A 27,943-nucleotide genomic window follows, 5' to 3' on the forward strand; every position below is an offset into this window, starting at 1 on the left:
CTCAGAAGAAGTCCTTATAGGAAAGGGGTTTGATCAGAGAGGGAAATACAGAGTTTTTGTTTCGTTGTAGCTAATATTGGGACTTCTCTAATTACTCTCTGACATAAAAAGTTACAAGACCTTAGAACATGAATGTTTGAGACAAGAGTGAGATGATGCTGTCTTTTGAAATCACGTATTTTGACTTTTAAAAGGGAACATATCTTGCAAGGAAAAGGTTCTATGTAGTGACCTCTAAATCTATGCGTGGATGTTTTTGTGGACTGTACATATGGTTCCAGTGGCATGGGGAATAAAAGTTAGTGAACAAAACCTTCACTCACAACAGTCCCTTTGAATTTCTTTTATAAGAGACTGTCTTTTTGTACAGATTATTACTATCTTTAAAGCTTATGCTAGACAGGCGTGCTGGAATTCACTTGTCCAGTATTTTCTTTATACTGGAATCAGAAAAAAACCCCAAAACCCCACATGCCTTAAATCAACAATGAATTCTGGAATAAAAGTGGTTAAACATGAGTGAAACTAATCCTGAACAATAAATTTCTAATTGCCTTTTTAGAAATTTTTGTAAGTTTTAAGAAAAAAAAAAAAAAAAAAAACAAAACCAAAACCCCAGATGCCTTAAATGAACAATGAGTTCTGGAACAAAAGTGGTTAAACATGAATTCTTACGAGTGAAACTAATCTTGAACAAGAAATTTCTAGTTGCCTTTTTAGAAATTTTTGTGAGTTTTAAAGAATGACTTAATTTGCTTAGCAGAAATTTGCAATCAATCTTTTCTTGCCACTGAATAAACAGATTCCACATGCGTAGCTATTTGCATATCCCTGCTAAAAATGTAATTCATTATTTTTAAGTCCATTTCGTAATAACTATTTCAGGATTAATGTTACTGACTATTCTTTAGCTCATTCAAATGTGACCTTAGATAATCCTACCTAAAAAGATACAAAGCTAGTGAGTCTGTTCTGTAATTGGGCAGAGAAGTGCCTTTCCTGAGGTCACTAAGTAAGTTCAGTGTTAAGAGTCAGAACTAGAAATGAGAAATCTAGAGAAACAGTTTTCTTCTACTGCATCTCAAGCTTCCAGCCTCAAGCAAATACTGCATTTAATATGACAAATTTTCATAATTTGCTAATTTCAAATTTTTGCTATGTATGAAAATAGTGCAGAGATGAACAGGAATTAACAGTATAGTCTACATGCAGATTATCACTAAATCTGGTAGAGATTTCAATTAGATTTAATAAAAACAGAATCCATGGCATATTTTACATGGAGCTGCAAACACTGTCATCTATAAGAGGGAGGAAGCCCCTTCACAGTAACTGTGACCTGGTCCATTTTAGTTGCTGTTTGGCATCTGCTTCTGAACTGGCTTTTGCTTGACTGTGCTTTTCAGGGCTTCTCATAAACCACTGGCTTCACCCTCCTGATTTTGCTGTTCCAAACCATTCTTGCATAGCATTTTCTCCCGTTCATCTTAGGTCACTATCACATTAAATGCTCAAAAATGTGGTATATGGGATTGATGTATTTTATCCTTTGAGGGTCACCCACATAATAATATTAGTCAACGAAGCTTCTACAGTCTCTAATGTACAATTTCTTTGATGTAGATGCAGTAACATTTCCACAAATACAATTAGTTAAGTCATCATCACAGATCCTGATGCTTTGCAGAATTTTCTGGTAAAGTGTTTAGGACTGTAGTTGATCCTGTGATATGTGTCCCACTTTACCATACTTGGCAAAATGGAGAAATACAAATCATAACTTTTCCCTTTTTTTTTCAGGCGATGGGTAAGGCTCCTGTTTGGACGTGAATTCCCTCTTCAGGATCTTCTGGTTGTCTGGGATGCTCTATTTGCTGACAGTATCACCCTGAATTTAGTCGACTACATTTTTGTAGCCATGTTGTTGTATATCAGAGATGCCTGTAAGTATCAGCTGTCTTAAAATTTTTTTTAGAGAATGCAAACCTATTCTTTGAAAGAAACAGAGACCTTAAAAATGCTAAATTTCATTGTGACTTTTTTAACATATTGAAAATCATTCCAAACGCTAGGAGAGGAGCTATTTATTATCAGACATGGCCTGCTGTATTTATGAAAAAAATTGTATCTTGGAGTTAAATGCAGGTTTGTTTTGTGAGTAGTTCTGTGTTTTTACATTGAGTTGCAGATTTTATGTGCTCTGAATGATACAGGCAAGTATAGAGCTCCACCTTCTGACCAAACTCATGAATTGAGTAAAGCTTCCCTGTGACACTTGAAATATTTTTATGCTGTTCCCGTGTGAGAAAGGAGAAAATGCACAAGACAACGACTCCTATTTTTGAAGAGATATCTTGAGTAAAACACAAAGATGAGTAGAAATTACTGAATATGTTCATTCTGTGCAAGAGTGCCATCCTAAAAAAATGACCATTTATTTTATTTTGGTTCAGTACACCTGAATCTTGTGCACAAGTGAATTCTAATAATTTAGTGATGACCAATAATATTAAGTTGGGACAAACAAGCAATCAAGAAAATTTTGTTATCTTACATAATTGTAAATGGGAGGAGAAAGATAGATAATGGTAATTGAGGCATTTATTTCTGTCCTAAAGGATTCTGCAAAAAATTCTGTATGCAACTGATGCAACAAAGTATGCATTTCACAGCAAGATGTATGGCTGTCATTAAGTATATGAATTCTATAGCAAGTTATTCAGAGTTAAGTATATACCATCTGTAAGCTTTAGGTTATAACAAGGTCACATATTTGACACAATTTTGTATTCTAGGACATAGGAAGTTTTCAACATCTGTGGTTCCTATTTTAGGGCCTAGTCTTGAAAATATAATGTGATACTTTACACGTACATGTTGTTCCACTGCCTGCCTTCATGTGTTTTTTAATTACTTTTTAATAAACATGCAGAATATAGAGCTACCTTTCGTTCCTCTCAAAAAACTGGACATTTAATTCTGGTCAGAGGTTTCAAAATTAATGCTGATGTTTCAGGATGATCTGATTTCAGGTCGTTGTGTTTTGCAGACTAAATCTAACTTGTTTTTATGCAGTAAACTGAAGTAATTTAAAATTTTTGGTAGTGATATGTTCTGAAGAGGCATGTAAGAAAGTTTCTTAGCATCAGTATTTTATTTTGTGTGATTGCTTACATATAAAAAATACAGCCCCTTAGAACTGGGATTCTAAGAAGCCTCTCTCTTCTTGGGGAGGGAAAATTGTTCTGGCTTTGTTTTCTTTTGATTTTTGTTGCTGAGGTACAAGTATTATGAGTTAACTAAAATGTGAGCTAAAAATGTGTTCCAGGCTTTTGTAGGAAATCAGTCCTCCCTCTTTTCTCTGAACTTCCCAGGCTTAGTAAATAGAGTAGTAAATAGTTTTGCAGTGTAGTATGTTCACCAAAATGCAAAGTCATCTCGTCAGGACAGCTAATACTTCATTTTTAGACTGTTTCTGTAATAAGTAACTTCTTGTTCTACAGCTGGACCTAGGTAGGTCTAAGCACAATTGGACTCTAAGCACAATAGAATGGGGAAGCAAAATAAGTCATAAATACTGTAAAGCTGAACCTATTTTCCAAAGTCAAGCTCAAGCTGTAACAATTTCCACAGTTCTTGATTACATAAAAAACCTTTCATTATATATCTGTAAAAGAAAGTTTTCTAGTTTTCCTCATGTTTTTTATTGCCGATAATATTTGAGCTTTGAACAGAGTTCAAAGTTGTAGCAATTTTAAAAACATTTTTAAACAAAGTAAGTTTATAAAAGCTTCTCTTTATTTGGTGAAAGGAAACATAAGCTCAAAACATCCAATGGTGATAATCATCTTGAATTTAAATAAACCATCGGGAAATTTTTAGTTCAGAAACTTCGAAACAATAAGAACAATAATAAAGCTCCTACAATATTATGTTATAAAAATGTCAAATATAAGCAATTATAATAATACAGTACTCAAAGCATTTGAAAGTTTAGAAATTGTGCTGATTCTTTTATAACTACACATTTGGGGATGGGTGAAAGTTGCTGGTTTGAGAATTGATAATTTTTTTTTCTGTGCTCTATTATGATGTTCTCAAGGACGTGATTTTAAAAAAACTATTTTTCTGCTGTATTTCTCATCTTTATTTTAGTTTTGAAATCCTCTGTTGCTCAAACGATATATTGTGCAAGGAGAAGGGAACATTTAGGTTATCAGATTATTGCTTATATATTTTAGAGATTACAGGTACATAATCATGTACACAGCCATTCTGTAAACCATTCTGTTCATTTTTACTCCTGTATCCTAGCAGATCTTTGTCTGTGGAGTGATAATGCTCACATGCCAAGTGTAGGGTTGTGTACCAGTGTAGCTGTAAGTTTTAATAAATTATTTCCATGTTTCTTTGGAAGAATTCTTGCAAAACTTTTTTTTTTTAATCTGTCAAATCAGAAGCATGAATTTGCCTCTGTTTCACCAGTGTGAATGCAGTTGTTGATTAAATCAGAATGGAGGGAAGGATGTAATGCAAAAATAGATGTATTTTATCTACTTCCTTCCAAGGAGGACAAGAATGAACAAACCTGGAAGACCTGTCTATATTTTGCATAGCAAATTAATGCCATTATTGCACCAGGAGCTAATTTTAACTGATCAGTATTAGAATAAGGATATTTTTATCTTGTTTCCACTTGACAAGTAGGTATGGCCATTGTTAGAATTTAGTTTTTCATCCCTAAAAGCACTGTGAATATTTTGAGAGAAATAAAGGAGCCATAGCTTCTTCTTAGAGGAACTGTTTAGTTATTTTTGTTATACTGCAAGATGTTCATTTGTCTATGTTTAACTCAATTTAGGGGCTACTAAGGAGAACGTGGCCATGTGTAAAGCAGCAGGGAGAATTATTCCCACCCTTCCAGAGTTATGAACTAATCTGGATACAGGATCAGTGACATCAAATATTAAACTTTTAAGAAATTAAATGTATCAGAAAATTTACAGTTCGTTGAGGACAGTTCTGTGAATTTTCAGGTTTTCCACCACATCAGTGCTGCTTGTGTCCGGGGTGGTTATTGGGCCAACAGAGAAAGGTCAGTCTCTTCTACGGCAGAAGGGAGAAGGCAATTGGATGGACTCTGTGCACTGAATTACAATATTAAGAAAAGAACAGTAAGATTGTTTTCTCTGTGGAGAGGAGTCTCTTCCTTTCCCTAGAAATACCAGTAACATTCTTTGGGGAAGTGAGGACTTGTGGTTCACAGTAGAAGTTGGATCCAGATGTGACTCTCACTAAGTCAATGAGGGAAGGAAAAGCACAGCTGAAGAACCAGCAAGCTTTTTACAAGGCAGCTGGACACACCAGCTACTGCTGAGACTGGATATTTGTATTTCACAGAATCTCCTTCCAGCAACTTTGTCCTACAAATGATTATTAGAAATCCATTTAACACCAATAGGCACATTCCATTTTGGTTTACTGCTGTTTATCTATAATTTTTAAGAAAACTGCCCCTCCATTGTATAATATTACACATTTTGTCCTGAAGAGACAAGAATCACAGAATGGTTTGGGTTGGAAGAGACCTTCAAGGATCGTCTAGACCAATTCCCTGGCATGGGCAGAGACATATTCCACTAGACCGGATTGCTCGAAGCCCCATCCAGCCTGACCTGGAACCAGGGGCATCCACAACATCTATGGGCAACCTGTGCCATTGTTCACCACCCTCACAATAAAGAATTTCTCCCTTATGTCCAATCTAAATCTACCCTCTTTCAGTTTAAATATGGGGGGGAACCCCTGAAGATAAAAACCCCATATATAAATGTTAGCAGGTCTTCCCTTTAAAGTGCTGGAACTTTTTTAACTTTATGGATGATAAGGGGTTTTTGTCAGGGGTCAAGTCTGCACCATTAAAATAAATGGTGCAGACCATTTATTAACTATTTTTAACTATTTCATTTTTAACTATTTCATTTTCTCGATATCCATGAGACAGCAAAGACCTCTTCCAGGAAAAATAAAGGAAAGGTATTTATAATCCATTTTACATTGCAGAATAGAACACATACTTGTTCAAAAGAGAAACACATTGCTGTTACTGTCTGTCATTTATAAAACTATTTTGAATTTAATATCCATATTCACTGGTTTTATTTGGTAAAAAGGCAACATGATCACAACTGCAGTTCAGTATCTTAAATTTGATTTACGTACAAGAGTTTGATTGGGTATGTTCTGTGTGGTGCTCGTATTATACTATGAAAGAACTGTAACGGAGGCCATTGTATTGTGTTCATTATGCCAGCTTTGTGACTTCAAGAAGAAAAAGCAGGTACCTGAATATGAACAAGAAAAACAAAGGGTAGGGAAAAAAAAACAGGCAGAACAGATAAAGAATGAGTAGGATAAGTGAGTGCTTTACAAATGAAAGCAGATGTATGAAATTACAAGCTGTCGGATCAGCAACGGAAATGAAGATGATAAAGTGGTTCCTTACACAGATTATAATTATTCATTTTGCCCAGTCCTGCATCTTTTCCCCATAATCCTCTTGTTGAGGGAGGTAAGGTGCAGGAGGATATGAGGCTTATTCACATGAAAGAAAATAAAGTAAACCATTTAAATTTCTCTGTCCGCAAAACTGCCTTTTATTTTGCTTTTTATTGATTCAAACCAATTTTGTATTTGCAATATCCTGATTAATTAAAGGTATTTCTTAATACACCTAAAGTTCTCAGAATACTAAAGTTTGTTAGAAATTTATTTACAATTACTATTGTTGAGGCTGTCTTTATGTTGCAGAGTGGAGGCATCATTAACAGGCATTGCTTTGACAGCTGTGGCAGATGGATTGCCTGGATTTAGATGGTGCAAAAGAAATGAAGTAGTTTACATAGACCTGCTTGAAAAGATGTCTTTAATAATTGCACTCATAATTAGATTGATTTGGGAAGGAAAGAAAAAAAAACAAAAACAAAACAAAAGATGACGATAACAAGCAAAAAGCCATAGCTAGAGTATGCTTACATAGATTCAGATAAAATCAGATTAGAACAAAATTATAAAATTTAGTAAAGCATGGTGAAAATTTTCTTGAATAAGTGAAAAAATCTAAGCAAGTAAATGATGTACTATATTTTTTAGTGTTTATGAAATTAAAATCTAGTCTTTTCCCTTTGTCCTGAATATTCTGTGAAGTTTCTGATTTAGAAGAAAACACGGAGTTGTTGAATAATTTTACATATGCATAGGTATCTGAGTGTGTATGTAGGTAAATGTGTATTTAAGAACAACGTAAAATATATTTCAGCAGAAATTGGTCAGAGTGGAGCAAACTTATCAAAAAGCCATAAATGCAAATTATCACATTTAAATTTAGATGTCTGTGGAGGAGTGTCTGAGAAGTCCATGTCCACTTTGCAGTATAGGACTAGTTCTTGAAGCTCTGCTGATGGTGTTTCCCTGAGCTCCACTGGCTGGGGCAGGCACAGCTACAGGGGTCAGAACTGAGGCGTCTGAATCTGGAGCATAACATAAGTGTCTGTGACATAAAGTCCTAGTTTTAGAACTCTTCTTAATTATACTGGACCAAGTGCAGTGATGAGGCTTGATTATGTGTATCTACTTTTACTCTGTGCACTGCTTGAGTTCTGAGAGACCATGTGGGAAAAGACCGCCAAATCTGAACTGTAATGAATTTACTGGGAAAAGTACTGTTTTGGAATATCAAAGTAAGACAGTAATATTTTTTTCTCTCTCTCTCTCTTTTATTTTTATTTTAATTCTAGTGATTTCAAGTAATTATCAGACCTGTTTGGGACTCCTTATGCATTATCCACCTATTGGAGATGTTCACTCCCTTATCCTAAGAGCACTTTTTCTCCGAGATCCAAAGGTGAGATGCTCGCTTTGTTAATACAGGAAATAAATCACTTTAATAAAATGTTCTAAATGCTATCAAGCTAATAACAACCTACATTTTGGAAACTAAATGGTAGTTTCAAGTTTCTTTTCACCTGACAAAAGAGCTGAAGGGAAGAGTTGGAAACAAGGTAGAAACAAGTTCCTTTAAAGTAAAGGATACCTTGAAGGACACTCTGCTAAAGTTATCCAGGAGCTCTGGTAACTGCAGATGTGCTCTTTAGAATAACTTTGCTTGGTATTCTGCACAGACATCTTTTAGGATAAAATATACTTTTCAGGGAAACACTAATATTACTATTTAAAACCTAGTAAGCTGTATAGAAAGCATCATGCAATTTCATCTGAAAGACCTTTTTCTCGGGATTTCTGGGATTAATCACTCTTAATCCTTAAAGAACTACCCCTGCTATATATATAATGGTTATGTGATGGTTTTTGGTTAGAAACAAGAGTTTGATGTTGCAGCCTTTAAAGATTCACATGTATAAAATATATAAATTCATCAATTTTATGCCACGTATTACTAGCATGCAATTTCTGATGTACTCAGCTACTAACTAGCAAAATAAAACCTCTTCCTGTTTCAGAACAGCATGTGTATATGTGTAGGTATAATACACAGGAGACACTCACTATATAGTGGATATAGTGCTTGAGATGAAGCTGTACACAGTGATCTTTGCTTACTCAGATCTCTGGCAGATAGCCGAATTTCTGCTGCTGGTTTTGAACTGTCTTTGTACACGTCCCATTAGTAGGTTGCCAGTGTAAAATCTGATTTCCCTCATCTTCTTGATGCACAACATCTTTGAAAGCAAAAAATTCATCACTTCTGCACTCTGACTGCCTTTTGCAAAATTTCATTCAGTACCAGTGTTTACACTTTTATGTATTAAGAAAAAAATTGTCTCTTTGTTTTTCTATATCAGTTTTTTGCAGAAATCTGCATCCTCATAGCTGCTTTTTTCATTCCTCTCAGGCACAAAGATTTCTTTCATGATGAGAAGTAAAATGTATCATCTTTTCAGTGTGTAAGAAAGTTTCTAACGTTAGAGCTCAGGAATCTTTCTTAAGATTTTGGCAGCAGTCCGTGAAATCAAACTGCCCAGCATTTATTTGTGTACTTTCATAACAAAACAAGATAGAAATATTTTTTAGGAGAAAGATACAAAGGGAGGAAAATTTTGCTCAGTTACCTATCTAAATTCAATATGTAATTTATAATTTATTGAAGAGATATATTAAACAATAAATGATTACTAATTATTCAGCTGTCCTCTGAAACACGCTAGGCAGCATACAGGATATCCTATCAGCTGAAGGGGGCAAAAATTAACCACCACTTTCCCACAAGGAGGCTTAATCACTATTCCACTCCTTATGCTCTTACATTTGGTTCAGTACAATTTTATCTCTCCTTATCCAGGGCCAAGATTTTGTGTGTGGCATTTCTTCCAGGATTTTGCTTGGGTTTCAATATGTGAAATCAGGGGACTCCTCTTTGGGGAGATTGTTGCATGGTCCAGTGGCTTATTTCATTATTTGTTGAACATACCAAGAATGTTCAGTGCTGTTCCAAATATCTGAGAGAAGCTTCCTTTCTGCTCCTTGGAGCTTTAAATCTCAGCTGGACAAGAAATGCAGTTTAGAAGTCATGGCCAGTTGGAAACAAGAATCCACCTCTTGCGTGTATTAGTTTGCTAATATATATGTTATCTCCATATTATTTTTTCAGCTAGGAAAGTACCAAGTCATCTTACAGAGGGGAGGTTGTGGGGTATTTAGACTAAAAAAGGTTGGATGTAGGTGGATAAAAATGAAAGGTTCTTAAGGAACAATCTTGTCATAAATGGTGAAGTTGTTATCAGATGTTAAGCCTGATACAGCTTTTCCATCTGTAACTTCCAATTCTGGAGATAACCTGGGTTTGCATATCTGAAAACATCTATTATTTTTTCTTTTTCCTTGCTCTGGCATAACAGGCATTTCCTTCTTCCTTTTTGTCATATAGTCCACCAGGAGAGCTAAACTTAGGCTTGATGAACCTCTCGCATTTTTTTGCCTCTTTTCACTGCAGTTGTCACCAGGAGAGCAACCTAAATGTCAGAAGAAACCCGTACTTAAAAGATGGGGGGAATTTTTTTCTTAAAGATGGACAAGTGCAATTTCCTGACCTTTTGTGAAATCAAACCTTACCAGAAGCCTTAGAGTTATCCAGTATTAACAATAATATGAAAAGTAATTAGTACTTGTCATTAACCTAATGCTTGCAGCAGCTTTCCTGTTCGCTTTGCGAACCCCAGTTGGCAGTTGAGATGAGAGAACATTTTAGATACCACATCCCTGATATTTTTCAGTGCCACAGAAGAGAAATACACTTCTCTGCAATAGATGACAACAAGTTAATGCACTTGTCTCTGAGGGGGGGCCTGAGAGATACTAATTTTACAGGCATGAGTATGGATCAATGCGGGATAATTGAATTTCAGCCTTTTCTGCATTTGGCTAGCTCCACTTCTTAGGAAAACGTGGAATGAAAAGCTCAAATCAGTGTTGTTGTCTTTGCATAGGGTGATAAAGTTAACCTGCTTAGCAGAGTATTTGTTTCACATTTCTAATCTTTGAACAGATAATTGCCTCAATTATTTATATTAAAGTAACTTCTATGCACTTACAGTCCTTCTGAATATAAAGTAGAGCTTCTTATGGAAGAATGGGCTATTAAAATTGTGTATATGTGAAATGAAAAAATAAGGGAAGGTTCTTTTACGTATATCCAAAAACATTTACTGAAGGTGTGTGTCTGCATATTTAATACACCATGAGTGGCTCATTTTCTTCAGTTTTTTTTCCTTATCAAAACCATTGAGCACTGTTAATTTTCACAGCAAAGGCAGCAAAATTAAGAAGTAGAGATATGGAGATAGGGCATTGGAAAAATATAAAGTGATTAAAAAACATAGTTCTAACTAGAGTTGTTCAAATAAAAAAAAAATTAAAAAACCCAATTAGAAACTAAAGTCATAGAAAATGTGAACATATTGTGTTCCTTAAATAACCAGATGTTCTTTCCTTCCTGAAGGCAGCCAGGGCTAGGAATAAAAGGTTTAAAACTATTGTTTTAAGTTAACTGTGAATTTTGAAAATCTGTTTTCACCCTTTAGCAAATAAAATTCTAATACAGCAACATAAGAAAAGTAATTTTCATCTTTGGGTGTTCTTATTTGTATGTTGTTCTATGTTGAAGTGTTAACCTTATCACAATGACTTATTAGAAAACTAAAGCACTACATAGAATGTTGCAGTTTTGCACCACATACTAAGAACCTGACAACTATCCTTTGTCTGAAAGCTTACTGTATTTATTCTCAATTTTTCTGTAAAATAAGTTTATTTTCAGGTATTTTAGCATGCTGTGTTGTCCCATTCATTGAGCAAGCTATTTAGGAGCTTAATTCAGTGGAGACATATTTTATTATAAGCTATCAATTAAAAAAAAAAGAATTTGCTTGGTTGATGGAAATAATTTTGTTACTTATACTAATAATATTATAGCTACTGCTGCTGATAGTTTCTCAACACTGTATTTTAGCTGTTTGCTGACATTGAAAGTGGCTATATAATAATATTAAATTCTAGCTAAATCCAAGGAGAAGCATACATGACATTTCAAAGAAGTCGTATTAGTTCGTCACAACTGAAATTACAGGTACTGCCAGAAAACTTAAGCAATAAAATATGGTCATGATCACTCATATAAGGAATAGTTGGAAAAATCTGCATTCTAGCTTTTAACACTATTCACTATCCGAGCAATGAGTGACAAGAGGAAAACACATTGCTGAAATTTTGAACCAAACTCTTTGTACATTTATTTTCAGCTGAATTTTCTTCTTAAGTAGCTGCCACCGTCTCCTAGTTTTCTCCAAGCTGGTTTCATGTGCCTGAAAGGCTGTTGAGTTTCACTTTCTTCTTCTTCAGATAAATTCTTTTCTATACACTCATTAAATGAGGTGCTGCTGCAGAGCTGCAACTGTCCTTTGAACGCTGCCGTTATGTCAGTATTGTTGTTTTGCCGTTTGTGGCAGGAGAAAAGCAGGTTTGGGGTTGTTTTGTTTGTTTGTTAGCACTGTGTGTGCAATCTGGCATTAATTACCTCTCTTTAATGACCAGATTGCAGCCAATCAGAAGTTGGGATCTGGCTATAGCAGCTCCGGCATTAGCAGCTCATTAATTTGCACCTCCACGCAGAGGTACCACTGGGGTGCGCATCCACTTCCGTACAGGGGTACCAGCAAAGGAAGGGGGACTCTGAACAAACATTCCTGCTTTTTAGTTTTGATCATGAGGAGTGTGACTGATATTTCAGGAGCAATAATACATTGGGGGGGGGGGGGGGGGGGGCGGGGGGCGGGGGGGGTTAGGTGCATGACAAATAAGTTATTAGGAAGCTGGGATAATGGATATCCTAGTGCAGTGTGAGCTGCCTGTACTTTGAGTAAGGAAAGTTGCCTGACTGAGTAAGGTCACCTGTACTTTAAAGGAGGGTTACCTTTACATGGGATATTATTGATAAAGGAAGTGAGGTTTTCCAGAAAAGCCAACTACACATCTCTTCCTCTGGGAGAAAAGGATTATGAGAAACAAAAAATAAACACATTTACTTTTAGTGATTCACAGAGATTATTTGCCTTCATTTTTGAAAGTTTAAAATCTTGCATATTCAATGCAAGGTAGATAGATTTTTATGGACAAAAATGTGGCACCATTCTGACCTTGACCTCTGCTTTTATAACCACATTCAATTCCTTGTAGTGTACTCAAGCATTTTGATGTTCTAACATTCCCATTTGCAAATACAGTGAGGTTAGATGTAATCTAAACACCTCACTTTAAATAAATCAATGTTTTTTCTGTAACTGCATGTTAAGCTTTTTAATGATGGCCGTGATATTAACTTACTCTTTGTTTATGTTCATATTCTTAAAATGAGAAACTTATATTTTCCAATTAAATAGTCTATGCTTTGTTTGAAGAATTATTGATTTAAATATTTCGTTATTGTGTTTCATTAATAGAATAAGGTATGACAGGCGGCTAAGAGTTTAATGATAAATTACTTGGAATAACCATGTTGCCATAGTACCCCATAAAAATAGTAAGTGTACCATGAATTAAAAATCCGCTTCATTTTTGTACATTTGTTTCAACACCTTCTTTCCCAGTGCACCTATGCATTTTAGAATACAAAAAGGCTACATGGTCAGTACTCGTGATACAATAGCTTTGTTGTCTCTCTCAAAGTTCATTGCAATCCCTTCACTGGTACATTAACCATTTAATCCACCCACTATAAAATAGTCATCCTCAATATATCCTGTATCTCACAAGCAATATTTTCAGGAAAAAAAACTTGGAAAGTGATTGATTAGTCATCTAGTCAAGACTTTTCAAATGAGAAACCTTTCAAAGTCCTTCTCATTCTGCAGCACCATATGCAAGACAGTAGTCATCACTCAAGGGAGAAAGCTGATATCTTGGATTGCCAACGGCAACGCCGTTCCCAAGTGTTGCTCTCTCTGTAGTGTTGCACACACAGGCCAGCTGTGTGGGTAAGAGCTCACAAATATCATACCCAGCTAAGCTAAACAACCATTACATTTAAATTAATATAGTGGGAAATAATATGGAATAAAGCAAAGCTTCCGAAACAGTGACACCTCTCATAGTTAAAGCCATGCCACAGGTAAGACGGTGCAGAAGCAAAGGACTTGTCCCAGTTCTGTGTGGGGCCAAGCAAGGTGGTCTGCCGTCCCCCGCTAGCAGCAAGAGCAGAGCCTAGACAGGTGACTTCGTTGTCCTCATTGCCCATCTTGTGTGGCCCAGCAGGAAGGAGAGCCACTGGCCTCCTTAAGGGCAGGAAGGAGTGGGTGGTGTGGCTGCTGATTTCTGGGGGGGTCAGGAGGTGCAGAGTCTTTCAGAGGAAATGGCCAAAGGTGAGTTAGGAACTGCTGTTTCTACTTGTGGCTAACATTTGACAACAAGTCACCAAGACAAGATGGACCAGGAAGTTCTCTTTGGAAGACAGAGTTTTTCAACTGTTTCTTCAATTTGAGCAGGTTTACTTCCTCAGTAGCAAAGTAAAAGCAATTCTGATTGTACTTGCTGCTAAAGCAAGAAGCTGAAGCATTTTAAGCTCTTAATTACTTTAGCTACCAATAAAACTTATTGCTTTTGAATTTCTTGGGGCTGTTTCTTTCAGTTGATAGGTTTACTTCTGTTTGAAAAGTCATTTAAAGCTACTGACCCTCTCCTAAAAAAGTAATAATGTTATTTATAAAATTACACTTATAAAATGTATTTAGAGTGAGGTGATTATGGTTCTTCTAATCTGCAACCTGACAATTCAATTAATCATTTCTAGTTTGCAAGATAGTTTATCAAAAGGAAGCACTTAAAGCACTTTGATTCTACTTAATCAAAAGTTCTCCATGTCATAATTTATTTACTAAAATTTGCAAAACACAAACTGTGAGTTACATAAAAATCGATTCATAACTTCTCAATAATATATGAAAGGTTAACTACTGAATCATATCCAACCTATTATGATGGAATTTGAGTTCAGAATCTTCTGATATAAATGCAGATATACTGCTTGTGTACCTACATATTTTATAGTAAATATTAGCGTATCAATTGTAATGAAGGCTATTCGAGTACATTTTTATTGGGAAACATTTCTCTGAAAGAGCAAAATACTGTCAAGATAGAACTGGTTTGTTTTATCCTTTGCTGTAACTTTTTTATGGAAAATTAGGTTTGGAGATGGTATGTCTTCTGTCCTTTGTCTTTTTAAGGAGCAGTAGTGATCAAAACGTCTCTCTAGGATAATTCCTCATGATTGGAATCCTAAATGAAAGGAGTTGCTTGTCCCGCAGCACCAGGCCTTAGCTTCTCTCTGTGTTTCACAAGTAGACTTGGATGTGATACTCCTTTTGGTGTGGTGTGTGCATGGGGCTCTGTGAATGAGCTTTTCTCCCTCCCCTGGGGACCTTTTTCAAGTGGTTTACGTAGCACATTACTTACACGCAGAACATGAATTATCCAGTTTCTTCTCCTCGTAGTGGAAATAACCAAACAGCACCTTAAAATGTTCTTGTTTTTCCCTGATATGTGAGATTTGTGTATAATCATGTATCTGGAGAAAATGTAATGCTGTAAGTGTGGTTACAAGGGGTTTATAAGTATAAGCTTCGGATAACTGCATTACTCACAAAGCCATCAGTGAGTTATGCAGGTTGTCCAAAATGAGTGCCAATAAAACCATAATGTGGTAGCTTTTCTGTACATAAAGATGTCATATTTTAAATCTCATAATTTGGAGCATTCCAGGGTTTAAAGCGAGGCTTGCTGTGTGTTCCCTTCAAAAGCCTGGAGCTTTCCTCCACAATGTTGTAAAACTCCTGTTCCTAACTGTGCGAGGCTGCAAGATGCCAGAGCATAAATCTGTCACGGGGTAGAGCTGAACACTGTCAGATTTATACCTTACTATTTAGTTAATTTACTTCTTAAAACCAAGGGTTCAGCTGAAAAATAGGCAACTAAATTAAGAGGCAGATTTAAAAGGTACTTAAGTGATTCTGTTGATGCAAGATGGGGGTTTTACACAGGTTATGAACTTCAACGTTGGCAGGTCGGAGTCTTTTTGTCTGGAATACCAATAAAAGCTGATTTGGTAGGATTTGATTTACCTGTTAAAATGCAATATGCTGTAACACTATAAATGAAAATAAAAAAAGGTTTCCCAAGCAGTCAGGACAAGAAGCCAAAATACACAACTAGAAATTTCTTTCACTCAAGTCACTGAAGCATTTTTAAATCTCACTTGTCATTTTTTTTCAGTTCTTCATCTCTTGTCATAGAATGCCCATGTGAGAGAAAGCATGTGTGTATGAAGTTAAAAACAGACCATAACGCACAGTATTTAAAATATCTTCCTGGTGTCTGAAATTTCTAGTTGCCAGGGGAATGGAGGGTTGTCACGTAACAAAACTGGAGATACTTTATTTCAGCCTAATCAGAGTTCAAGGGTGTCTTCCATTCTTGACCCAATTAACTGAATTTTCTTTTCTTTTTGTTTTTTTCTGAGAGATTTTGTTGTTTAGACAAAAAAAATTCCTCCTTAATTTTCTTTAGAAACAATTTAATGTGATAATTCTTCGTGCTGTTATTGCATTGTAAATAACAAGGTCCTTGCTTGAGACCCTTAGCATCATCTGAAGAATGTAAACAGGAAGCATTATTCCCAGTTTAAGGATTATGGCATTCCTTTGCCAACGCCAATATTAGTGCATGGATCTCCTGACTCCTGTGATTAAAGGAAGTTCTTTATTAGTTCTGTGCAGTGTACCCTTCATGTTGTGCTGCTTTCTTTCATACACAGGGTTGATAGACTGTCAGTCTATATTTTAGATGGTATTTTGTTCTTGGCCTTGAACCACTTTTGAGTTGGTGATAGTACCTTATATTATCTAATGTCTCACTGGGTTTTTTCATTCTAATAACTCAGTGGTTCATAGGTGGATAAAATATCTTTTGTGCTCCAGCAGGTTGCTTGCTGTAGAAGGTATAATAAGGGAAGAGGAGAATTAGCAGGTGAAAAGAAAAGTTTGTTTGTTTGGGGAATGGTTTTTTGCTTTGGGCGCTTTGGAGTTGGGGGTGGGTTGGTTGTTTAGCATACAAAATACTGTGCTATGCTTCTGTGAGATTAAGCCTTTGCTTACACTGTATAAGTATGTTCATGTGGAATGGAGACAGCTGCTTAAATATCTGACAAAAGAATAAAAAGAGGAAAGGTGAAATTCTCTCTCAAGTTATTAGGTAATAATTAGTAAATGCTTCATATTAATTGTTAGTGCCTAATAGAAAAACTGCTACTGAACTGAACAACCTGTATTCCTTATCCACATCTCAGCTGCTATATTTCAGCTCTGTTCCAAGTCAAAATTCTTGTCATGTTTATGTCTTCTTTAATGAAGAAAGTAGCATAGAAGATCTAGCAAGAAAAGGTCAACCTTTCCTGAACTCTCAGTCCTATTTGAATTTAGGGTCACATGATCCTCGAACTTTCATTAGAAACAAATGAAAGGGAAAAAATTTGAATTTTAATACAAAAATGTCTTAGACAGTATAAGAATTATGAAGAAATCCAATATTGCCATGTCAGCTGATGAGGGGAAAAAGGAGAAATTTGGCTCCCTAAAAATAATTGTTTAAATAAGTAGAACAACATTCCATTATGACCTTTCTCTTCTTTTTACATATGTTTGGTTCAGTTTGGGTTTTGATTTAGGCATAAAATATTAGTAGTTTAGGGGGGAAGGCAATACATGTTTCCCAGAATTTGGATAATATGTTGGAAAAAAATTGTTTTAAAAAATTCCATTTGACACTAGTGAGATGATGATTTTGGTCAGCCTATTGCGCCTTGATGTAGAATTCACTGCTGCAATTTTTTTGTTTTTTCTGTGTTGCACTGAGAATCTAGTTTCAGATACAATCTATTAGGTGGAGTATTTTTTTAGTAGCTGAGGTTTTCCGACCTGTCTACCCTAAAACACCTGCAACATATGTTTGTGTAACCCTGCAATGCTTTGTGGTTTGGGCCTTGAGAAATTCCCCCAGAGGTTTTTGCTTATAAACAGCTGAGCAATTCACTTCTCATATGACAGGTGCTTTTCCCTTGGCATTGAGGCAATAGTATGTTTGCTGAAATAAGTCTCTTTTTTTGTTAGATGTATTGAAAATCTTTTTTGATTCTTGTCTCTTATTCTGAACCTTCTGATTTTGTGCAGAATTGTATTTTTTTTTCCACCCCTTGTTAATAAAACTGAAAAGGCAGAAAAGAAAATACCTCAACAAAGAACAGTGTTATCAAGATTCCTCCACTTGCACCTGCATGTAAACTCTTAACATGCTGTGTATTCCGGGGGTGAGATGTCAGGTACATTGCAGAACAGCCTGTGACTTCTGTCACACACAAACATGCTTTGCTACATCCTGACTATTCCGTGGGTAATGTGATGCGATATGTCTCCAGAGGCCAGGGAGGAAAAGGGGTTTACTTGGGAATTTGAGCACATGGAGCTGGTAGGAAACTTGCTTTTTAGCAGTTTGTGCAGGTTTCGGGAGTCAGCTGCATTCAGTGTGGTTCTGACCACGGTGTCAGTCCCTCGCCTAGGAAAAGTAGAGCTGTGGGTATAACTCAGCTCAGCCCCGTGTCCCTGGAAGAGGCAAAACGCAGATAGAAAGTCCCCAAGAACCTCCTTGCAGCCATGGGAATTGGAGTGAGTTAGTCTGGGGCTGGCTGGGAATAGTCAGGAAGATAGGGACAGGACTTCAGCGGGCAAATGAGCTGGGGACAGGGGGATATTTTAGGCAAGGAAAGGCTTAGAGGCAGAAGTGAAACAGCTGAAACATTTTCAGGCTTTTTTTTTTCCCTTTGGACTGTGGCTAAGACATTTTGAAGACACAAAGTCCAAAATCACATCAATTTCTCTGTGTTTCTGTATGTGAATTTCGTACATTGTCCTTTCAAAAGCATAAATTGGGCATTTTCTACCAGTTGAAATTATGTTCACTCTAAATAGACATTAATATTAGAAGAATTATAAATCCAACAGACTACTCCTACCAAATGGGTGTGGGAAAAGGGGGGGTTCTAGTATTGTCATAGACAGCTTTTCTCAGATTTCTGCTCTCTCTTTCCTTACTAGGGGAAAATCATATATGTGTTAATCTGTGTAATACCCTCAGCCCTCACACAATTTCTTGCAGGGATTCAACAAAGTGTAAATTTAAAGGATTGATTTCACTGTTATTTTAACATTATCCTTTTAAGAAAAAAAAATTATTTTATCTGAGTTAGTAACAAAATAATGTACATAAATTGAAAAAGAAAAGGAATAACTTTACTTATTTAAGTAATGAAAAATAAAAATTTGATCATTCTAAATTGCACTGTGTAGGAAAAAATTGGTTGCTGTGAATATTTTAAACAACAGAGGTATGTTTTTTGTAAATAAATTTAGTCCTTAGTCCTAATACATAGGTTGTAATTTAGGAGACAGCTCAAACTGAATGCTTAGAGAGGGGAATTACTTTAAAATTCTTAAAGAGTAAGCATTGTAACTGTGTAGGTTTTCTGTTCTGGTTTTTACACTTAACTTACCGAAATTGTTGAAAAGAATACAAAACTTAAAGGACAACCACAGTGACATAAAGATCATAATCTTCAAATAACGTATTTTTTACTGTCTTAATTTCAGTTTTCAGAAGTATTTAAATTTTCTGTGGTGATACTTCACAGATACTTGTCTGCTAACATATATATCAGGTTAGGTTTTTTTAAATATAGAAATTTTTGAGAGGATATCTCAGAGATGCTACAAAAGGAGTTGCAGTAGTAACCCTTGGCATTTACTGTATTGCATTTCTAATGTTTTTTTCAGATAGCTTTTTTTTCACTGCATGTAATAGTACTTTAAACTGCTTTTTTCTTTGATACCTTTAAACCTCACAGGAATTTAAATAGGCCCTTGTGAAAGTAATGCTTGAGCCTCATTCATATGTTCGAGTTAGATGTTATTCCTATTAATGGCTTTAAGTGCTTAGATAGTAGATCAGCTTTTCGTGTCTTCAATTGCTTGTCACTTCTGCATAAATATGTTTCAAGATACTGTTCCACATGATCTTTTCCTCTTGTTTTGATTTTGGGTTTTTATTTAATTCAGAAGCAATGCTTAATAATCTTTTTTATTATTTATTGGGTGGTGAAAAAGAAATTTCAATGTTTTTGCTAACTATCAATATATACTGAGTTATTGGAAGCAAATTGCAGATCTGGCTAGCACCTCGTAACTTGTACTTTTCAAAGAGCTGTCTTATGGCTTAGAAGTGCCCATTATTTAACTATCTCTTACTCTTCAACCTTACCCTTCAAAACTTGTAAAGAAAGAAGTTAATTCATAGGAGAAAAGTTACACTGTTTGATTAGTCACACAGAAATCACAGAACCATCAGTTATCCTCATCACGTCAGTTTGGATTTGATTATCATAGAAATGTATTGAATTACCAAACTAGAGCAATAGTACCTAAAGCTGATTCATTGTTATTGCTGTCGGTTGATGAGGACTCACTTTCAAGCTCTATGAATAGGTAGAGTTATTCAAACATTGTTTTTATAAGAGGAGATGAAAAATGTAGAACAGCCATTACAGTGTGGGTGGTAGGATAGATGAGAATTTTTTTAATGGTTGTCTAATAGCTTTTAGTGGATTCATTTTTTAATGAACATTACAAACATATATGTTTAAAATGTTTATTGTGTTTTCAAAGAAAGAAAATGAGACATTTCATACAAGATTAAGTCCAACGGCAGGAAAGAATCTGGAAATTTCCACCCTTAAATATGCTTCAAGAAATCATGCTGTCCTTCGGTATTTACCAATTCTATAAGTTTTCTTCCCTCCTTTTATGCTCATGGAATGTTTCGGTGTTTAAAATTCAAGTCTGGTATCCTCCTCCAGAAACAAGGCTTTCCAGGAAGGAGGGCTATCTGTAGGTTCATGGAAAATGAGAGGATAAGACTGCAGATACTCCAGTCTGTAATGAAATCTGGAGAGCAAATATACTACATGTGAACTGAAACAACTGAAGACTGACTCTGTCAAAAATATAACAGGTGCTCTCACCTGCGAACAACAGTTTTGGAAAGGTCAATGCATGGTTCACTAAAACGGTATTTACTACTAGCAGGACTTAAGAAGGCAGATCAGAATATAAGGCAACAGCCAATAAATGATTAAACCTTTATAGAAAATACTTAGAAAGTATTTAGATCTCTTTTATTCAATATGTCTGATCATTATGCAGACATTTACCATTTTGTTTTCTCTTGCACTAGAAATTATTTAAGCCATTCCTCATTTATATATATATATATGGTTTTTTTTTTAAAAGGGCCTCTCTTTACTGCTCCATTATTTAATTTCCATCTGCATGCAAAGTTTTACTTAAAAATATTTACTTGACCCACCAAATAGTGTCCTTCAGGATGCATGCATTCAATCAAGATACCTCATGTATATACTGCAGTCACTGCTTAATGTTCAATGGATCCTTAGATCCCAAAAGGATCATTTCAGAACTACTGAAGGCAGCATGATTCCATGAAAAAGTTTCATTGTGTCAGAAGTGGAGAATTACAAGTGGATTCTGGTTTCAATACTTACTGTATACACTTTATTATAGGACAACAGTTCTTTATTCATGGCCTCAGTTTCGAGTAGGGTGAAATTTGGAGAGCAAAAATAGGCTTTGTATGCCATCTAGTGGGATTGTTCAGGTTGTCTCACTAAAATTAATTCTTTGCCTAACAGAGATACTGATAGTGATGTATTCAGTTGAAAATGTTTGCTATAGTTTCTCCATACTATTACCTTTTTCTTTAAAAGCACAGCACTTTAGCTTGGAGGTGGTCAAATTCTATACCTGACCTGCAGGAATAAATCATATCTGTTCTTGTCAAAGAACTACTGATTTAATTAGGAATGTTAATACTACAGCAAACAGCCTCATCACCACGTGGAAGAGTACTGATTTCTGTGAGCAGGGAATGGACTTACAGGTAGAATTTGGTATTATGTTAAGTATTTTAAGTTGTCACTTCAATGTAAATGACATTACTGCCTTGAAAAACCAAGATCCCAGGAAAAGAATTTGTTCTGTAAGTTTCTAATTGTCTTTAATCAACATATTTCATGTCTCTGCCTAAAATCTCCCAGAAAATTACAATTAAGTACTTTTTTTTAATTATTTTTTAGCGAAATCCAAGACCAGTGACTCACCAGTTCCAACAAAATTTAGATTATTACAAAGCACGTGGAGCAGACTTGATGAACAAAACCCGGTAAGCTATTTCTAAATATATGTTCACCAAACTAAGACCTTACATAAACAAAATGTTTCAGAAGTCACGTTTATCCTAAACAGGAATTACATAAGCAGTATTTGAAGCACATGTGTTTATTTCATGACATTTATTTCAAATCTGTCCCTTGACTATTATTACATGAAAAAATTGAAGTTTTTACATATAGTGTTGCAGTCACTCGCTGGCATAGTTTTAAGGGAGGCTGAGGACACTTTTACACAGTGACATGTATCCTAAAAACAGGGTAAAATATTGCCAAGTGTGAGTTCTGTAACTGAAGTAATTCTGATAATGCACCTAATTGCAGTTTGGTGTATCCATATATCAGAAGCTAAATTAAGCTGAATTAATGTCGATCCAGTTGGAAGTAATTTTTACAAAACTTTTCCTCCCATCTTTAAAAGTGGGTTTGTATCAATAATGCCAAAATTCCTTGTCAAGGCCTTATTATCTGGGTGGCCACCAGGTGGGTGCCAATGGCTGGTGGCTGCTGGTGGCTGCAGGTCAGTCCAGCACAAGACATAATGCTTCAGTTGACACAGTTTTGGCAGTTTCTTGGGTTGCACGTGGCCCCAGCCATACCCTCTGCCTGCTGTCTCATGGGAACTTGCTGGCTTTTGGACACTGTCCATCACATTCTGTTGAAATCAGCTACATTAAAAATCAATTAAAATTAAAATGGAGTAGTTTGAAAAGCTTTTAAAAAGGGACAAAGAAGCAAAAATTAAAGCTAAATAGAATGACTGCAAAATCATCCTTTTCTTTATAAATCAGGCTTTAAGTTGAGAACAGGTGTCAAAAATTACTGCATTCTATTGCATTTTTGTAATGTTTTTATTTATTCTTTTGAAAAGCTATCTCAAGAGTTGCCTAAACTGGAAAGATAAGTTGTTTAAAGTTTCAAAAATAAAGATTTCAAGGATTTGGAAAAAACAAGTAAATTATAAAGCCCAAACAATGACACCTGCCAGGAACCTAAATTCCAAGAAAAAAAATCATTAAATCTTTGTAGGAATATAAATTATTTGCACACATATACTCAGAATACACAACGAAGGAGATGGGAAGTTGTTTAGAATAATTCAGATAGAAGAAAATCTGGGATAAATTCATCTCAAGACAGGGACACGCAGAGTAGGTCAAATGTGATAAAACTGTTTAAGATTGGACTAGGGAGAAAACTGGAAGATGTAACATTAGGAAATGTTTCTGCAGTGAGCAGAGATGGATTAAATCAACTACCAGGTCTATTCCATCTTCAATTCCACAGGCTTGGTGATACGTTAAAAATATCTTGACAAATCTCTAATATATATTGCTTATTTTATCACATATAAAACTTTTTAATCGGTCATATTCATATATTTGTCTCTCATCTCTTGTAATGATTACTTACTGAAAAGAGAAATGCCTTTGAATAAGGCCTGCTTAAAACAAAACATTTCCAACTTAGCAGAAAACTGCAGAGATTGAATCATCTTCCTACTGCTAGTTTAAAAATACACCATTCACAGTCAAGGTCAATGATGCTTATTGTGATGAAACAAAATTGTTTGCTTCGTGGATGGAATTCATGTCTCCTTGATACTCATATTTTTAAACTGATGCCTTACTTTTAAATGCATCTGCTCAAAACTCTAAAACATAAATCAATCAGTATTTTTCTTGTAATTGTTGTGCATGCCTGGTACATTTGGATGGCTAAAATGTAGATTGATCCATGTTTAATGGCTGTAATCATCCTTTGCATTAATATATCAGACATTTAAATGGTAAGAAATAGACACATTGTTCTTATTTTACTGAACTTCAACTCACTTTTAATGTAAGTCCTCCAGAGATGTAGCATCTCACTATTGTTCATTTTCTGAAGCTGTCATTCAGAGAAATTGCACAGATTTTACTTCACAATACATTTTTTAATACCACCTCTTGAAAAGCTATTTAGATTGCATCATTATTTATTTTTCATTAATTTTTATATGTTCTGAGCTGATCATTAGCAGTGTCAGTTCACAGCACAGCCAAATCACACAGGTTATTGGGAGCTGTGATAACTATCCTTTCTAATTGTCATGTAGTTCTAAAACATTCTTGCATTTCACTGTTGAAAGCATTTCTAAAACTCATGTTTTGGACATAAAGGCTTGGAAATTGTTTATGTTTATTGTTCATTATTTAGTTATTGTAAAATGAAGTTTTTCTCAAAAAGTCTCTTTTCAGCCATCTGAAAAATGCAAATAAATTAATTTGTCCTGGTGTACATAGACGTCAAAGCAGCAAACCAAACGTTATAGAAGAAAAACTGGCACATTTTTATTGAGCAAAATATAGCTGAAAAATAAAGAAACAAGAAAGAAGCAAGGTGCTGGACACAAATACACAAGCTTCTCTATAAGCTTTTTTTCCTGCATCTTTGTGCTATCACAATTCCAATGATACATTAAGCTCAGAGTGTCCAGTGGCTTTGTTGCTCAGGTGGCCTGTCTGTGTAAATCACTTACTTTCAGTAAATATAATATTTTGTGCGAAGTCAAGGGGTTTTTTTAGTGATTGTCAAGGTTCTATACTTAGAGACAACGTAAATCTAGGACTCAATGTACGAGCCATTATCTTCCTTACAAGGTAATGTTTCAGGTGAGTGAGTGATATGTGCCACCCCAAACTCCAACTTCAGTGATTGTTTTCAGTAAACAGACAGAAAAAATATACTAAAGTTTGGGTTCTGAATCTCAGCCAAGTTATCTCAGCCAAAATCAGTAATGTAATGAGCTTTATTGCAACTGTTGATAACTGATTGAGATCCTATCCAGCTTGACCTCATCTGGTAACAGGTTCCTATAAAAAGAAAAGAGAAAACTCAGCCTCCTACAGGCAGATTATTAAAAAGAAGCAATCCATTGAGCACCATTCACATACCTAACATCTTTCTTGCCTCGCATAATCCACAAGCAGCAACTTCAGTTTGAAATGCTGATATTTGTGCTCCTGTATCTACCACAAAAATAATCGAATATTTAAAAGGGCCCAAGGGAAGAGTGATTTTCGAATCTCCCTGGCTGTTTTCTGTGAGCCTTCGCATATAAATCCACTGGCCATCAGTCACTCAGAATTGCTTAATCTGCTAAATCCAGGTTCTGGAGGGTCTGAGGGGACCAAAGTGTTGGACTTCTGAGGGGACTGCCCTTAGCCAGGGTGACTAATGTCCTTTGATCTTCAGTGGGAGTGTGCTGGCATTGTTCCTGGCAAGAGAAGACAATACAAGTCTCAGGAGTTGGTCTGGACAGGTTACCCCTTAGTGGCTAAAGTTGTTTAACAGTTTGGACTTAAGAGATTTCTCATGTGGAATCTCAACTTCAGTCTCATGAAGTGTTTTTCACACTGCTGTTGTTGCTTCCCCCACCTTTTCAGGAGGGCTCCTGCAATTAATTTCATTTCCAGAGGGAGTGAGACTGTTCACTGCGCGCCCTGCGCAATGGTGGGTGAATGTTCATACCCTTGCAGAAGGTGTAATAGGTGTATTGCCCTCCCTTCCAAGCACATGCTAGCTGAGCAGTGTTTAAAGGTGCAGTATTGGCACTCAATTGCCTGAAATAAACTGGAAGCCAGAACTCTCTCTTGGCTCCTTCATCACCATGCAGGACAATTAGAAGGGGGCTTTGAAAACAACCCATCAATGCTCAAGCACACGGGTGCTTATATTGTGGCTGTTGGGTTTGCAGTGTTGGATGTTGCAGCCATTAGTGGAACCAAACCAGCTATAACTTCAGAAATTCCATTTTGTGCTGCAGCAAAGATCCAGCACTGTGATACACCAGCAATCCTTGAATCACTCAGTGAAGGCACTGTATGGACCAAGTGCACTGCTGTCTCTGGATTTCTTTTAGGGTCAGGGTCAGCAGACTTCTGCTTCTCATCCAGGAGCCACCAAACATCCAAAAACTCTATTCCCCCCTTCAGTTTGGGGGTGCAAACCTGGCCTTAGCGCCTTTTGCACATGGGCAATTGTTTGAATCACTAACCGTTAACACTTCAGTCTCTCACAACTACTCAGTTTGTTTTTGAAACCATTTGGACCTCCTGCAGCAATATTTTATAGTTCTGCAGATGCTTTCCTCATAGTGACTTTGTCAGTCATTCTCAGGTGACTGTGGAAGGACTTCTTGTAACACCAGCAGCAATCAATAAAATTGGGAAACACAGAAACATCTTATAATTAGTATTCAGCAATCATTCTTTCCCAGCTTTCATAAATTGGGAAGCAACGCTTGGTTCCAGTCTCTGCACTGCTGTTTCTCCTAAAAAATTCTAGATGCCATCTTTCTTCATCACCAGTATATGGCAAAAGCACCCCATGCAGCTTTGGGCTGTGTCTTGTGGGTGTGCAGGCTCTCATACTTCCTTCTGATAGCTCTCCTTTTCTGTCTATTCTGACTACCCTGACTCTAAACAACTCAGCGGTTGTTATTTTCTGGATGTGCTCTATATGTGTGTGCATGTTTGTATTGTGTATTCTAAAAAAAACCCATCTCTGGAGACAAATAGAGAAATTATAGGAAAAATTAAAATTACTCTTTTACTCCTCCAGGTGTCTGCAAGAAGTTACAAATTACTCATATTAATTCATTTGTAGTTTATTTTTAGTTCAACTTCCCCAAAACATTGTAAAGCTGTTTTTCCCCAGTACAATGATTGTGTTGGTTTTAATTACATTTCTTCATTTTTTAAAGGACAGCTATTTATATAATGGAAGTACAGATCAGTAAAATAAAACCTCAGGAGTGAAAAGGTCTTTGTGGTTGTGATATATTTCTGTGAAGGGTATTTCAAGCATTAATTATATAAGGCAGGGAATTATTGCATGAACAAATAGAAATGGCTTTGCTAATTTGTGGGCTATGTGAACACTTCCACTGGGAATTAGAAGGTTCTTTGCCTCTTTATTTTAGACAAATTAAATGGTTCAACAATTTCCTTATTCTTAATGTTGCATATAACTGAAGTGAATTAAATAGCCACTGTAGTTAAAAATAAAAAGTAACAATTATAAGGATTGTGATTCAGTATATGTGTTATACCCTGAAGCAGTTCTTCAGCAAAACCACTTTAGAAATCAGGATTCCTGTTAAAAAGTGCTTGGCTTGAAATGATTGGGCTGGGCAGAAGGTGAACTCAGGGCAAGAGACATCTAGCTCTGCCAACCTAAAAGGACAGTCTAGCGTTAGCTTTGCTTGCTGAAAGAAATGTTTGGGATTGAGTTATTTTAAACATTGGTGAGAATTTTATCTAGCGGAAATAAATATTAAAGTAGTCTTTGAATAAGTGCAAAAATTCAATTTTATAAAGTTTTTGATTCTGTGGAGCCTGGATTGCTTTTTGTCACTCTTTTCTTTTTTAATTTACGAAGGAAAATCAAGAAAATTAAGAAAATTGGTACAAACTCACTTTGTTTGGGGTTAGTCTGCTTTTTTCAGGGGAAGGACCAAAAAAATGTGTCCGCTTCTGGTTGGGAAAAATTAATACCACACCCAGTCCCTGTGGTCTCTGTGTGTTCCAGTGCAACTGTAGTAAAACACCTTCTTTGTGACATTAAAATCTTTGATTTTTATCTCTAAGTTTTGAAGAACAATGCATGTATGGCTGTGCCTGTCCAAACCATTGGCAAGGATGCAATGATTTCTCCTCTTCTTTTCTCAGTGCCAGTGCTAAGGCCGCCCCTCTGAACATTAACAAAGTCTCCAACAGCTTACTGAATTTTGGCCGAAAGCTCATTGCTCCGGCCATGGCTTCAGGTGGGGCAGTGGGCACTCCTGCCAGCGGGAGCAGCTTCCCTCCCTCTTCAATGCCAAGCAGGAGCACAGTGGAAGTCCCTCAGCATCAGCAGCACCACCAACAGCAGCAGCAGCACCACCACCAGTCACAGCAGCAGAGGATGATGAAGTCTGAAAGCATGCCAGTTCAGCTGGGCAAAGGTAAAGGGGAAACCTGTGGCAGTGCCATGACTGAGAGAAGC

General features: G+C 36.1%; 1 protein-coding gene across 2 annotated transcripts in view; it reads left to right on the forward strand.

The window, feature by feature from the left end:
* TBC1D5 (TBC1 domain family member 5) overlaps nt 1-27,943 on the forward strand; it is a 316,356-nt gene that overhangs the window by 236,935 nt on the left and 51,478 nt on the right. For both annotated transcript variants that reach the window (XM_066194787.1, XM_066194779.1), the window contains exons 15-18: nt 1,801-1,943; nt 7,797-7,903; nt 21,821-21,906; nt 27,628-27,902. In XM_066194787.1, coding sequence (XP_066050884.1) covers nt 1,801-1,943; nt 7,797-7,903; nt 21,821-21,906; nt 27,628-27,902 — 611 coding nt within the window. The remainder of the gene's footprint in view (nt 1-1,800; nt 1,944-7,796; nt 7,904-21,820; nt 21,907-27,627; nt 27,903-27,943) is intronic.

Source organism: Chamaea fasciata, unplaced genomic scaffold (assembly GCF_029207755.1).
Source record: "Chamaea fasciata isolate MVZ Bird 193981 ecotype frontalis unplaced genomic scaffold, bChaFas1.0.hap1 SCAF_1, whole genome shotgun sequence".
NCBI classification, from domain to species: Eukaryota; Metazoa; Chordata; class Aves; order Passeriformes; family Sylviidae; genus Chamaea; species Chamaea fasciata.